This window comes from Lemur catta, chromosome 10, assembly GCF_020740605.2.
Source record: "Lemur catta isolate mLemCat1 chromosome 10, mLemCat1.pri, whole genome shotgun sequence".
In the NCBI taxonomy this organism is placed as follows: Eukaryota; Metazoa; Chordata; class Mammalia; order Primates; family Lemuridae; genus Lemur; species Lemur catta.
In genome coordinates, this window is record NC_059137.1 from 60341856 (window position 1) to 60354291 (window position 12436).

A 12436-nucleotide genomic window follows, 5' to 3' on the forward strand; every position below is an offset into this window, starting at 1 on the left:
TCATTAAGATATATTTTGCCAAAATAAAAAAGTGTTTGCTTTCAAAAACAGTGCTGACTTCCTTTGCAGCAAAAATTAAAATTCCCAATGCTGTTAGGTTATTAGGTTATGAGAAATATAAATAAATAAAAGAGAAATACAGAACTGCTCTGTTTGGGGTGAACAGGTAGAACTCTCCACTACTACACTTCAATATACTGTCACTGCTGAACCACAGTAGCTTCTGACATACCACCCTAGAACAGGTTTAAAGACCCCTTATCTTTGAAAAGACTACCAATTTTCAAACACATGAAGAAATGTTATAGAAGTACAGATGTGTATTTAATCCACATTAGTAGTAGAAAATGGGGAATTATATAAATAATTTTCTGAATGTAATCTTTCTGAGGCACTAAAATAGAAGCATACCTCAGAGATATTATAGGTTTGGTTCTAGACCACCAAAATAAGGCAAGTATCACAATATAGTGAGTCATATGAATTTTTTGGTTTCCCGGAGCATATAAAAGTTACGTTTACACTATACTGTGATCTATTAAGTGTACAATAGCATTATGTCTAAAAAATATGTATACCTTAATTTAAAATACTTTATTGCTAAAAAATACTAATGTTCATCTGAACCTTTAGCAAGTCATAATCTTTTTGCACAGCATCTTCACCAGGACTGGATTCCATCTCAAAAAAACACTTTCTTTGCCCATCCCTAAAAAGCAACTCCTCATCTCTTCAAATTTTGTCATGAGATTGTAGCAATTCAGTCACATTTCAGGCTCTCTTTCTAATTCTAGTTCTCTTGCTGTTTCCATCACATCTGCAGTGGCTTCCTCCACTAAAGTCTTGAACCTTTAAAAGTCATGTGTGAGGGTCGGGACCAACTTCTTCCAAACTCCTGTTAATGTTGACAGGAGTCCTTCCACGAATCGCCAGTGTTCTCAGTGGTATCTAGAATGGTGAATCCTTTCTAGAAGGTTTTCAATTTACTTTGCTCAGATCCAGCAGAGAAATCACTATCTATGGGTGCTCTACTCTTACAAAATGTATTTCTTAAGTAATAAGGCTTGAAAGTCGAAATTACTCCTTGATCCATGGGCTGCAGAATGGATGCTGTGTTACCAGACATGAAAACAACATTCATCTCCTTGTGCATCTCCATCAGAGCTCTTGGGTGACCAGGTGTATTTTCAATGAGCGGTAATATTTTGAAAAGAATCTTTTCTTCTTAGCAGTAGCTCTCAAGAGTGGGCTTAAAATATTCAATAAACCATGCTGTAAACAGATGTTCTGTCATCCAGGCTTTGTCATTCCATTTATAGAACACTGGCAGAGTAGATTTAGCATAATTCTTAGGGCTCTAGGATTTTTAGAATGGTAAGTGAGCATTGGCTTCAACTCAAAGTCACCAGCTGCATCAGCCCCTAACAAGACAGCTGGCCTGTCCTTTGAAGCTTTGAAGCCAGGCACTGACTTCTGTCTAGCTACAGAAGGCCTAGATGGCATCTTCTCACAGCAGAAGGCTGTTTGTCTACACTGAAAATCTATTGTTTAGTGTAGCCACCTTCATCAATGATATCAGCTGGATCCTCTGGATAACTTGGTGCAACATCTACATTAGCACTTGCTGCTTCACCTTGCACTTTTATGTTCTGGAGATGGCTTCTTACCTTAAACCTCATGAACCAACCTGTGCTACCTTCAGACTTTTCTTCTGCAGTTTCCTCACCTCTCTTAGCCTTCATACCATTGGAGAGAGTTAGAGCCTTGCTTTGGGTTAGGCTTTGGCTTAAGGGACTGTTGTAGCTGGTCTGATCTTCTCTCCAGACCACTAAAACTTTCTCCATATCAGCAATAAGTGTGTTTTTCTTTCTTATCATTTGTGTGTTCACTGGAGTAGCACTTTTCATTTCCTTCAAGGACTTTTCCTTTGCATTCACAACTTGGTTGAGTGTTTGGCCAAGAGGCCTAGCTTTCAGCCTATCTAAGCTTTCAATATTCCCTGTTCACACTAAGCTTAATCATTTCTAGCTTTCCACTTAAAGTGAGACATGTGCAACTCTTCCTTTCACTTGAACATTCAGAGGTCATTGTGGGATTATTAATTGATCTAATTTCAATATTGTTGTGTCTCAGGGAATAGGAAGGCCTGAGAAGAGGGAGAGAAATGGGGGAACCGCTGGTCGATGGACAAGTCAGAACATACAGAACATTTATAGCTTAAGTTTGCCTTCTAAAAGGGGCTTGGTTTGTGGCACCCAAAAACTAATACAATAGTACATCAGAGATCACTTATCACAGATCACCATAACAGATATTATAATAATAATAATGTTTGAAATGTTACAAGAATTATCAAAATGTAACACAGAGACACAAAGTGAGCACATGCTGTTGGAAAAATGGTGCCAACAGATTCGTTTGAAGAAGGGTTGCCACGAACCTTCAATGTGTAACATATGCACTACCTGTGAAGCACAATAAAGCAAAGTGCAAAATAATGAGGTATGACTGTATACTATTAAAGCATAGGGTACAATTTGTACCTTTGGTAGTTTATGAACAATCTAGATTAAGTCAAAGAATATATATCTAGTATCAACATCCAATCATTTTAGTCGGTTCCATTAAAAATTAAGTGTATCATTTATATGCTTTATCTTCACAATTCCAAATAAGTTTTTATTGAAAGGGCTAGTTGTTCCAGTGTTATGCTGAGCCTTCCATACTCTCTATTGCTATCACGAAGACAAAAGGTTATAATACATTTGTTTACTATAATATTCTATTGTTTGGGAATTGTAACCTTCTACATTTTAACTTCATTCACTGGTTTCCTTTTTCACAAGATATAACTAAGCAGTCCTACAAGGTCTTCAGTTTCAAAAATATTTAACTCCTGTTAAATTATAGTTTATGCTGATACCTGTGATCCAGAAACTGAATTTTCCATATAAACAAAAATGGATGCTCTGAGAAAGGCATGATATTAACATAAGAAAGCCAGTGGTTTTACTTACTCTCCTCTCCACAGACACATACTCCATAATTTAAAACCAAATGCTTGTGAGAAAGCTGGCTCATCATGCTTGCTGCTTCAAAGAAAGACTAAGGAAAAGAAAAACAAAAAGTGTAAAAGAATTATTGTTTGACTGTTGTCTGTAAGTATTTATAGCTTAGCAAATACTTTCTGTCATAAGAGAAATGCACTTTCTCCTACTCTCAGGAGGATGATAGATAAGGTTACAATGTGTTTGGTCCCCTTATATGGATTTGCAACTGCCATCAACTTTGAGTCCTTCATTCTGAGAAAACCCCTGAGCAAGCCTGCATATGGAGACAGCAACGGGAGAGAGCAACAGCGGTACAGGGTACCATGAATGACACAAGTCGAACAGACTTACACCCATAACACCTAGAATAGAGAGCAGAGGTACAACTAGAGGTATACATCAGAGACAGTTATATGGGACTGAGGTAGATGGATGTAAGCTTTAAATGATACCTCCTAAAGAATTAAGAACGGTTTCCATTCAGATTAAATATCACAACATGTCTATCAGGATACTACTACGGTATTAACATCACTCTAATTCAACTAAACCTTGACTAGAACTTCTGGGTATTATTGGTCAGTGGATCAGGATCATTCACACTGTGGTATTCTGGATTAGAAAAACTCTTTGGCTTGTATTTTTCACATCATCTTCCACTAATACCCTTTACGACATTCTAAGCATGTCTTGCTATATTAGGACTCTGCCAACTGGCTGCTGGGTTGTTTTTTATTTTTTAAATAGCTGAAATTGTAGAAGAACCTCTGTAGAACCCATAAAGCTCTAGGGAGCCAGTATATGCATAGATGTAATAATATCTATAACACAATGCTGAAAATAAGGAGTTTAGAAATGTTATTTTTTAAATCCTGTAATTTTCATAGCCCCACCAGAATATATCCTCAGAAAGTCCTTGATATATATACACTTTTAAAAATTACGTTTTTGAAAAGCTGCATGCATGAATATGCTATATACAAATGGGAACACATCTTTAAATAGCATAAACTACATGAACTACACAAATAACATACACACCTCTGAATAGTTTCTATGTGCTTTATCCAGAACTTTTAAAAGAACTTCTGTTTCATGAAGCTGACCATAGTCTCCTACTTCTCTTCTTACACCTTTAAAGATTTTTGTAAAAGTACCTTGGCCAAGGCTTTCATTCTTTAAAAGAAAAAAAAGTAAGAGGAAAGAATGAGTAAAGATAGAGAAAGATGTGAGAATTAGGAAATATGTTCAATAACAAAGAGATTTTTAAAAATCCATGAGCAAATAGCCCCCCTAATAAAAGACAGAAAACAAGGACTAATGAATAATGTGTATTTTGGCTCTACTGTGTTTTTGAACCTCCCGAATTGGCTATATTTGTCACTTTCTTCTAGAGTCAGCATTTAACTACATTAATTACATGTGAATTGTTTTCTTTGTCTGCCTTTCCTACTAGCGTAATAGTGTGGTCTGTGGAGGCAGAATGTCTCACTTGTTTCTTATTACCACTTACTAATTGTATGACCTTGTACAGATGACTTAATCTCTCTATGCTATAACTGTCTTGGTTTCTTCCTCTAAGAAATGAGAGTAATAACTATTTTTCCAACAGGATTGTTATTAACAAGTGAATAAATATATAAAAGCGCTCAGCACAGTTCATGACATATAGTAAATGTGCATTAAGTGTTAGCTATTACTACAAGTACTAGCAGTCCTTGTATATCCTTACAGAGTAATTGTTGAAAACCTGCACTCTGAAGTAGGACTGCCTGTGTTCAAATCTGAGCTCTACTATTTATTAGTTTTATGTTAGTGAAGTTACCCGGTCATTCTGTGCTTCCTGTTACTCACATGAGGATGCATGTCTTTACAATTCTGGATAATTCTATCTATTGTCTCCTTATGGAACTTAGACATCAGTTGGTCTTTCTCATTCTACCTTCCATGTCCCTTAATCTCTCTTTCTTAATTTCCACTTCTTTCTCCCTAACTGCTGCATTCTGAATAATTTCTTCAGATTTATCTTGCAATTCACTAATTCTCTCTTCAGCTATGAATAATTTACTTTCTAACCTGTCCATTTTGTTCTAATGTCAATGAGCATATTTACCATTTCTATGCTTAAGGGTCTCATGACCCTTAAGAATCAGAAAGGCAGGGGAAGATTAGAGTCTTCCCTACAGGCAGGTGAAACGAACGCAGGAGAAGGTCAGATTGTTTCCTGAGGCCTAAAGCACCCAACATTATAACAAAAGACCATAACAAGGGCTATGGGAGTGATGAGCCAAGAATTATGGACAAAAACATATAGATATATATCATAACACCACAATGCTTTCCCCCCCCAATTCTTTTTCATCTTTTAAAATAACATCTTGTTATTTCCCCATGTTTTCAACTCCTTTTGTATCTTTAAACATACTTATGTATTTTGTAGTCTGCATCTGAAAATTCTCTTATATGAGGTTCTTAGAGGTCTAATACTGATGTTTGTTGGTCCACTGACTCTTGCTTAATCCTGCATTATTTCCTTGTGTGTTTCTAAATTTTCAATTAAAAGTTCATGTTTGGAATGGCTTTATCTGTGGGAATCCTGGGTTGTGCAGGTTAAGAGTACATTCTTCCAAAAAGATTTTTTATTTGCTTCTCCCAAGAACCACAAGATATTAGGGAAATACCACTTTTAATCTAATGGTTTAGGGTTTCTCAGACCACACAGGTAGCATAAAGAAACCCAAACTCAAAAGCTTATTAGGATGGCAAATCCTTAGGAAAACTCTTTTTCCTCACTATAAGCCCAAACGAAAGTGACAACCTTCCCTTTCTTCTCCTTTTGCCAGTGAGTAAATTTTTCACATTCCATATACTGTTTTACTCAGGGTCCTTGTTTTATACAGGGATGGTCTCACTTCTAACTCCTGGCCTTGTATAGGCCTAAGACCTGGCCCTCCTTTTATATTTCTTTTAAATCTTAACCCCCTTGATAAGTGACTAATCCCCAACTCTCAATACCACCTGTCAGGTAAATAATCACCTCTTATGTAATACAGTTGATCCTTGAGTAACGGGTTTGAACTGCAGGGGTCCACTTATATGCAGATTTTTGCAATAAATACAGGTGGCCCTCAGTATCAGTGGGTTCCACATCCCCAGTGAAACTAGGATCCAAAATATAGTATTCATGGGATGCAAAACCCATGACTTTTCACATCTACAGATTCGGCAGGGCCAGCTGTGGAACTTGAGTATGCATGGATTTGGTATTCATGGCTGGTCCTGGAACCAGTCCCCCATGGATGCTGAGAAATGACTGAACTTTGTTTTCAGTTCCTTCTTTATTTCTAACCCATTGAATTTCCCTTACTTTCTTGAGAACTTCAGAGTTAACACAGAGGTCTTTTAGATTTTTAACTTTGAATTTATGACTTATAAAGGATAATCTTTACATTTCTGAAAAGAAAATATAATTCCATTCTTAAAATAATTTTACTAATTCCCAACAAGATTAGTATATTTTTCATAAGAAGTAAAAATATTTAAATTATAACCAAATTTTTACCATATAGGTTATAAAAAAGTAGTGCCAAATGTCACATGAATGTAATGTAAGGTAGGAAATCAAGAAAACAGATGTTGTTTAAAAAGGACAAAAAAGACAATAATCAGTATCTGACAACTTACAAATATCAAATCTTCATTTCTGATTTTGTGAAACACCATTTGGCTCACATTATTATGCCTCTGTAATGTTGGTGAGGTTGGTACATCAGAAACACCATTGGTTCTGAAGACTAGAAGGTTTGATTTATCTAAAAAAAAATAAGATACATATATACATATTCAAAACACATTGAAGATATGAATTGCTCCAAGGAGTAAAATGTGTTCTATATATAAGAAATGATTAATAACTGCTTATGATTCATTTTTTATAGAAAATTATTTATTTATTCATTGAACTTTGATGTATTCTTACCAGTTATTTCATACATTCAAAATTATAATCACTTCCTTAACTAATATAATTTTTTCAAGAATTTTAATAATTTTTAATAACTGTTACTATTTCAAGGGATTTCCAACCTTACTATCTTTATTTTTAAAATATAAAATTTAAAATTCTAAAAGAATATGAAAATTTTTACTTAACATGAGAATTCGGTAGTGAGCTCTTCCAGTGACTAATTATACCAAGTAATTACTATTAAAATCTTTAAAATGCCATTTTAGAATAACAAAATTTCAAGTCACTTCTAGACAGCTAATACCATATTGAACAATCCTATGTGATGATGCTTGTACAACCAAATAAGATAAAATTAATATGTTTTTGGAGGTGCTGCTTTCGTATTTCTTTTGAAATCAATGTACTTAAGATATCTCCTACCACGTACACAATCCATGACCAGTATTTTTAAAATAACTAGAAAATTATTTTACCTTTCGGCTTTGGGGGACAGCATTTAGTAAACTGGAAAATTATACTGTCGGAGCGAACAGTTTCCATCTGGTAGCAATTCAAAAGATCTTTAAGATTATTGAAGTTCTTCTTAGTCCCACTGAGATTGTACTCTCCATTCTCATTTTTTGTAATCAAACAGTGTTTATATTCAATGACATTTTCTCGCTGTATAAGTTTAGTTGTAAAGAGAGGGAAGGATAATCATAACAGACATCAGAGTGATTATTTTTACAAAACGATGTCACAAAAACAAGCAACAGAATATTTAGACATTTGAACCATGAATCCTAATGTAGTGCTACAGCACTACAAATGCTTGGTTCCTCAAAAAGGTATTTAATTACAATTTCTTAGCCTACAGAAGTAGCTTAAGAGTTGATTTTTATGAAAAAGCATATAAGAAAGAAATGATAATCAACAATAATAATACCATCCTTGATAGCTTTCCATCATTTATAAGATAAAGACTGAAACTAGTGTAGCATATAGGGCCTTCCACAAGCTGGTTTCTTTCTGCCTCCATCTCCAACCTCGGTTCTTGCCACTCCCAACATAAAACCTATGTTCCAGCCACATTAAATGACTTAAATAATTTCAAGCAAATGCCATGCTATTTCATGCCTTGATAATGGTACATGCTATCTTCCTACCTATGAATGTATATCCACTCCTTTTAAGCAATGAATCCTTATTCATTCCTTAAAATTTAGTTCAAGTACCATTTTTTCTGTGAGGTCATCTCTAACACCCCATTTCACAAGGAAAGGTGAACACCCATTCCATGGCACCACTATTGTATTTATATAATTATCTTTAATATGACATTTTAAATATTTTGCAGTTTAATAATTTGTCTTATGTACTGTACTATGAACTTGTCTATTTTTTGAGCTGCTTTTTATAAGCATATTCATCCTACTTAGAACAATTTATATAAAATCAGTACCTAAAGGTCAATCTCAAGTCCTTCCTACACCAAAATATCTTTCTTAATATTTGTAATACTGTTTTTGACTGTATTTGCCTATACTAGATAATTACAATTTTAGTAACTATCTCAATTTAGTATTTTTTGGTATACTTTTTCATTTTTATTTTCTAAAGTGTAAGTTTCTTGAAGGTAGAGCTATATCATATACTCCCTAATATACAGCCCTCATATTAGGCTTGGAACATACAGTAAACAAAAAATATCTATTTTTTGAATTGATAATTGAATATAATGGACTATTACATATTATAGTAATAAGCTACTGTGAAAGGATAGATTATCAGTTGTATACAATGGTAAAGTGATGGAGTAACTTACCTTCTGTATTTATAGATAATTAATCCACTCTACGTATGCTAAATATAAGATGGTTGCATTTTATAAAAATCAAAACAATTGAATAACAAAATCCTTACTTTATCTGTTTTTAAAAAGTGAGGTAAATTTGGAAACTCTGTAAAATTTCTCAAGATTTATATCATGAAATTGCCTCATAAATGATAGTATTTTTTTAGATAATTAGAGATAGTAAATAATCACAGATGAGATCCAAGATGATCTGTATTAACAGTGAGGTTTCATTGTAGTTTGACACTTAAATATACAGTGTAGACCATTATTCTTAAATTGGAAAACCACCAGTTAAAAGTACTATGTTTCTGTTTCTTTGTTATTGCCTTATTTTGCTCTAATTCTGTAACCATTTCTACTAAACAGAAAATTTGCTTCTGATTTATTTTGTTCTACATGATGTGGTAAAGATTTCCATTTATGTGAAAAAAGAGACTTCAAGAGACTTGATAAAATACCACTTGACACACCAGTAACACTAAAACATCAGAAAACAAAATAAATGCCAAATAAGGAAAAAAATATTATAAATTATTTTATATTTTTATATAAACTCTAGAAGTTATATCTTGTTTATTATACAGAATCCTTGAGGTAAATTAAGTATTATTATGCCAGTTATCATATCCAAAGCTATAATTCTGAGTATTAAAAATGAAACATGGTAGATAAAGATGAAGAGGAAATTATGTGGGCTAAATAAGTGTTACTATTAATAAATGTGACATACTAACCTCGACAGCAAAAGTCAGAAAATATTTATTAAAGTCCTTAGGACTGCATCGAAGTACATACAGTCCAGTCTGATTACCTGCTTTCTTCAGTTTACTGATGGCAAAATCCATTCTAAAGATAAAGAAGAAGTAATTTCAATTATAACATGGGAAGCACTATCACACTATGACCAAATGTAATGTAAAACATCAAAAGTCAAATCTAAAACACTCAGAATTTTTGGAAGTCTCCTCTGCTTTATATGTTTATCAGTAGTCTCTCAAGGAAAAAAACCAAAGTACCAAGCTATGTTGCAGTAAGTTCAAACCAATGGGGATAGTTATATTGCTTTAAAAACAAAGGGTATTATAAGACAAAATCACAAAGAATAATTCATTCACTTGAATTTTCTGCTTTTTGATTACAAATTTAGTATTTTAAAAACCATACTCACTCTCAGAAAACTTCATTTAACTATGGAGACAATATGTCAGAAATACATCTTTGTCTCTCCTACCATAGCAGTTAACATAAAAATTTATGTGGGCATTATTTTGTTATTTAGTATAGAAATACAGTTTAATAGAAGACTTATAGTAACTGAGAAAAAACTATTGATTTCTAAAATTTACTATATGTTTTATGAAGCTGCACACTTTGAAAAAAAAGGAAAATATAATCCATGTGAAGGCAAGAATCATTTCTGTTTCACTTATCAGCATATTTCTCATACATACACCAATGCCTGCACAAACTAGGTACTCAGTAAATATTCTATAAATTAAAAAATGCTTGAATGGATGGATGGGTGAATGAATGAATGAATGAATGAATGCTAGGAGATTTTAAAACACTAAACATGTAAATTAAAGACAATATTAAGTAGTGTAACTTTTTTGCAACAATACTTATTACTAAGTATAGACTGAATCAAGTCTTAAATATTACCCCAAATATATTTTCTCAATATTTAGGGGTAGGTTAAATTCAAGAAACAGAATATGCTCACAATCCCAGATTTTTCTTCTGCTCAGGTTCTTGAAATCTATAGTCAATCATAAAGCACATCCTAGCTAAGAGATAATTAGGACTTGGGCTAAATAGGTGTTATGCATGATAGCTGGCTTTTACTCAGTATTAAAGTAAGAATATAAAACAGTATGAGTCAATATGATAGTTACTGGTCACATGAAGCTATTTAAATATAAATAAATTAAAATTAAACTAAATTAAAAATTCAGTTTCTCAGTTGTACTAGCCACATTTCATATGCTAAATAGCCACATGTAGCTAGTGGCTACTGTATCAAACAACACAGACATAGAAAATTTTCATCATTACAGAAAGTTCTACATAGCACTAATCTAGAAGTATGGACATCATATATATCTTGTGTTCAAAGCTTTCAGTAGAAGCAGCTGGATTATGCAAAAGTAATGACAATTTTCAAATTTTGCACTGTGGCTTCTATGTAGTATTTGTAAAGTAATGAAACATAAATTGGAAGTCCTTTTTTTGAGTAACACCCAAAAGTTAATTAAACACACATAGGTGTGATTAACAAATATTAAACTTATGCAAGTTATAAGCATTATAGATTGGGACATGGGTAAATTATAAACCAAATAATTCTAATTATTATATAATCTAATTGCAAATAGACTTTTGTTTAAAAAAACTTTTATTCAAATTATACTTTTCATATATACACACACACACATATATATATATGAGGTTATTAAGTATGAAATGTCTGATTTCCTAAAGTACTAAGTTTGACAATTGATATCTGACATTTCAGTTTGACAAATCTTGTTTTATTTTTATCGTGAAGATATATCCTCAGTCTTTCAAACACACAGTTTAGCTTGTGATTATCTTTTGAATTTTTTTTAGAGCTATTTTTGTAGAACCATGGATAAGTCAAAAATTCATGTTTTTTTTGAATATGAGTTCCATCATGGAACCAATGCAACACAGCTCAAAATATCAACAAAGTTCTTAGGAAGGATGTGACTAATGAATGCAGAGTACATTAATGGTTTGAGAAGTTTCGTTCTGTTGATTTTAATCTTGAAAATCAGCCATGTACTCAACCTGACAGAAGGGTGGATAATAATGAGCTGAAAACTGTAGTGGAAGTAAATCCATCTCAACCTATGCATGCATTAGCTGCAAGGTTTGATGTTACTATTCCAACAATATTGGACCATTTGAAACAAATCAGCAAGGTAAAGAAGCTGGATAGATGGGTACCACATGAATTAAACAAGAGTCAGAAGAGAAATCCTCTTGAAGATTGCCTTTCTTTGCTGTCACTACTTAAAAGCAAACCATTTCTGCACTGTATTGTTACATGGGATGACAAATGGATTCTCTTTGACAATCACAAATATTCAGCACAGTGGTTAGATAAGAATGAAGTGCCGAAACACAGCCTCACACTAACTATTCATCAAAAAAAGCTAACAGCATCTGTTTGGTGGTCCACTGCCGGTATTATTCACTACAGCTTTATGAAACCTGGATAATCCATTACCGCAGATGTCTACTACAACCAACTGGACAAAATGATGAGGATGCTTGCAATTAAGAAGCCAAGATTGGTCAATAGAGACAGGCTAATCCCCTTGCAAGACAATGCTTGACCACAAGTTGCAAAACAGTGCTGTTCAAACTACAGAGGCTAGACTTAGAAACTCTCTGTCATCCACCGTATTTACCAGACCTTGCACCAACTGACTGCCACGTCTTCCAGGTTTTGGACCACTTCTTGGAAGGAAAAATATTCAATTCTCAACAAGCTGTGGAAAATGCCTTTCTTGATTTCATCACCACTCGCTCTCCAGGCTTCTTCACTGCTGG

The 12436-nt window shown here is 33.5% G+C and overlaps 1 protein-coding gene across 2 annotated transcripts in view; it reads right to left on the bottom strand.

Moving 5' to 3' along the window:
* JAK2 (Janus kinase 2) overlaps positions 1–12436 on the bottom strand; it is a 102783-nt gene that overhangs the window by 22207 nt on the left and 68140 nt on the right. For both annotated transcript variants that reach the window (XM_045563889.1, XM_045563890.1), the window contains exons 10-14: positions 9592–9703; positions 7494–7680; positions 6735–6862; positions 4092–4226; positions 3018–3105 (exon numbers count right to left, since the gene is read on the bottom strand). In XM_045563889.1, the coding sequence (XP_045419845.1) occupies positions 3018–3105; positions 4092–4226; positions 6735–6862; positions 7494–7680; positions 9592–9703 (650 nt within the window). The remainder of the gene's footprint in view (positions 1–3017; positions 3106–4091; positions 4227–6734; positions 6863–7493; positions 7681–9591; positions 9704–12436) is intronic.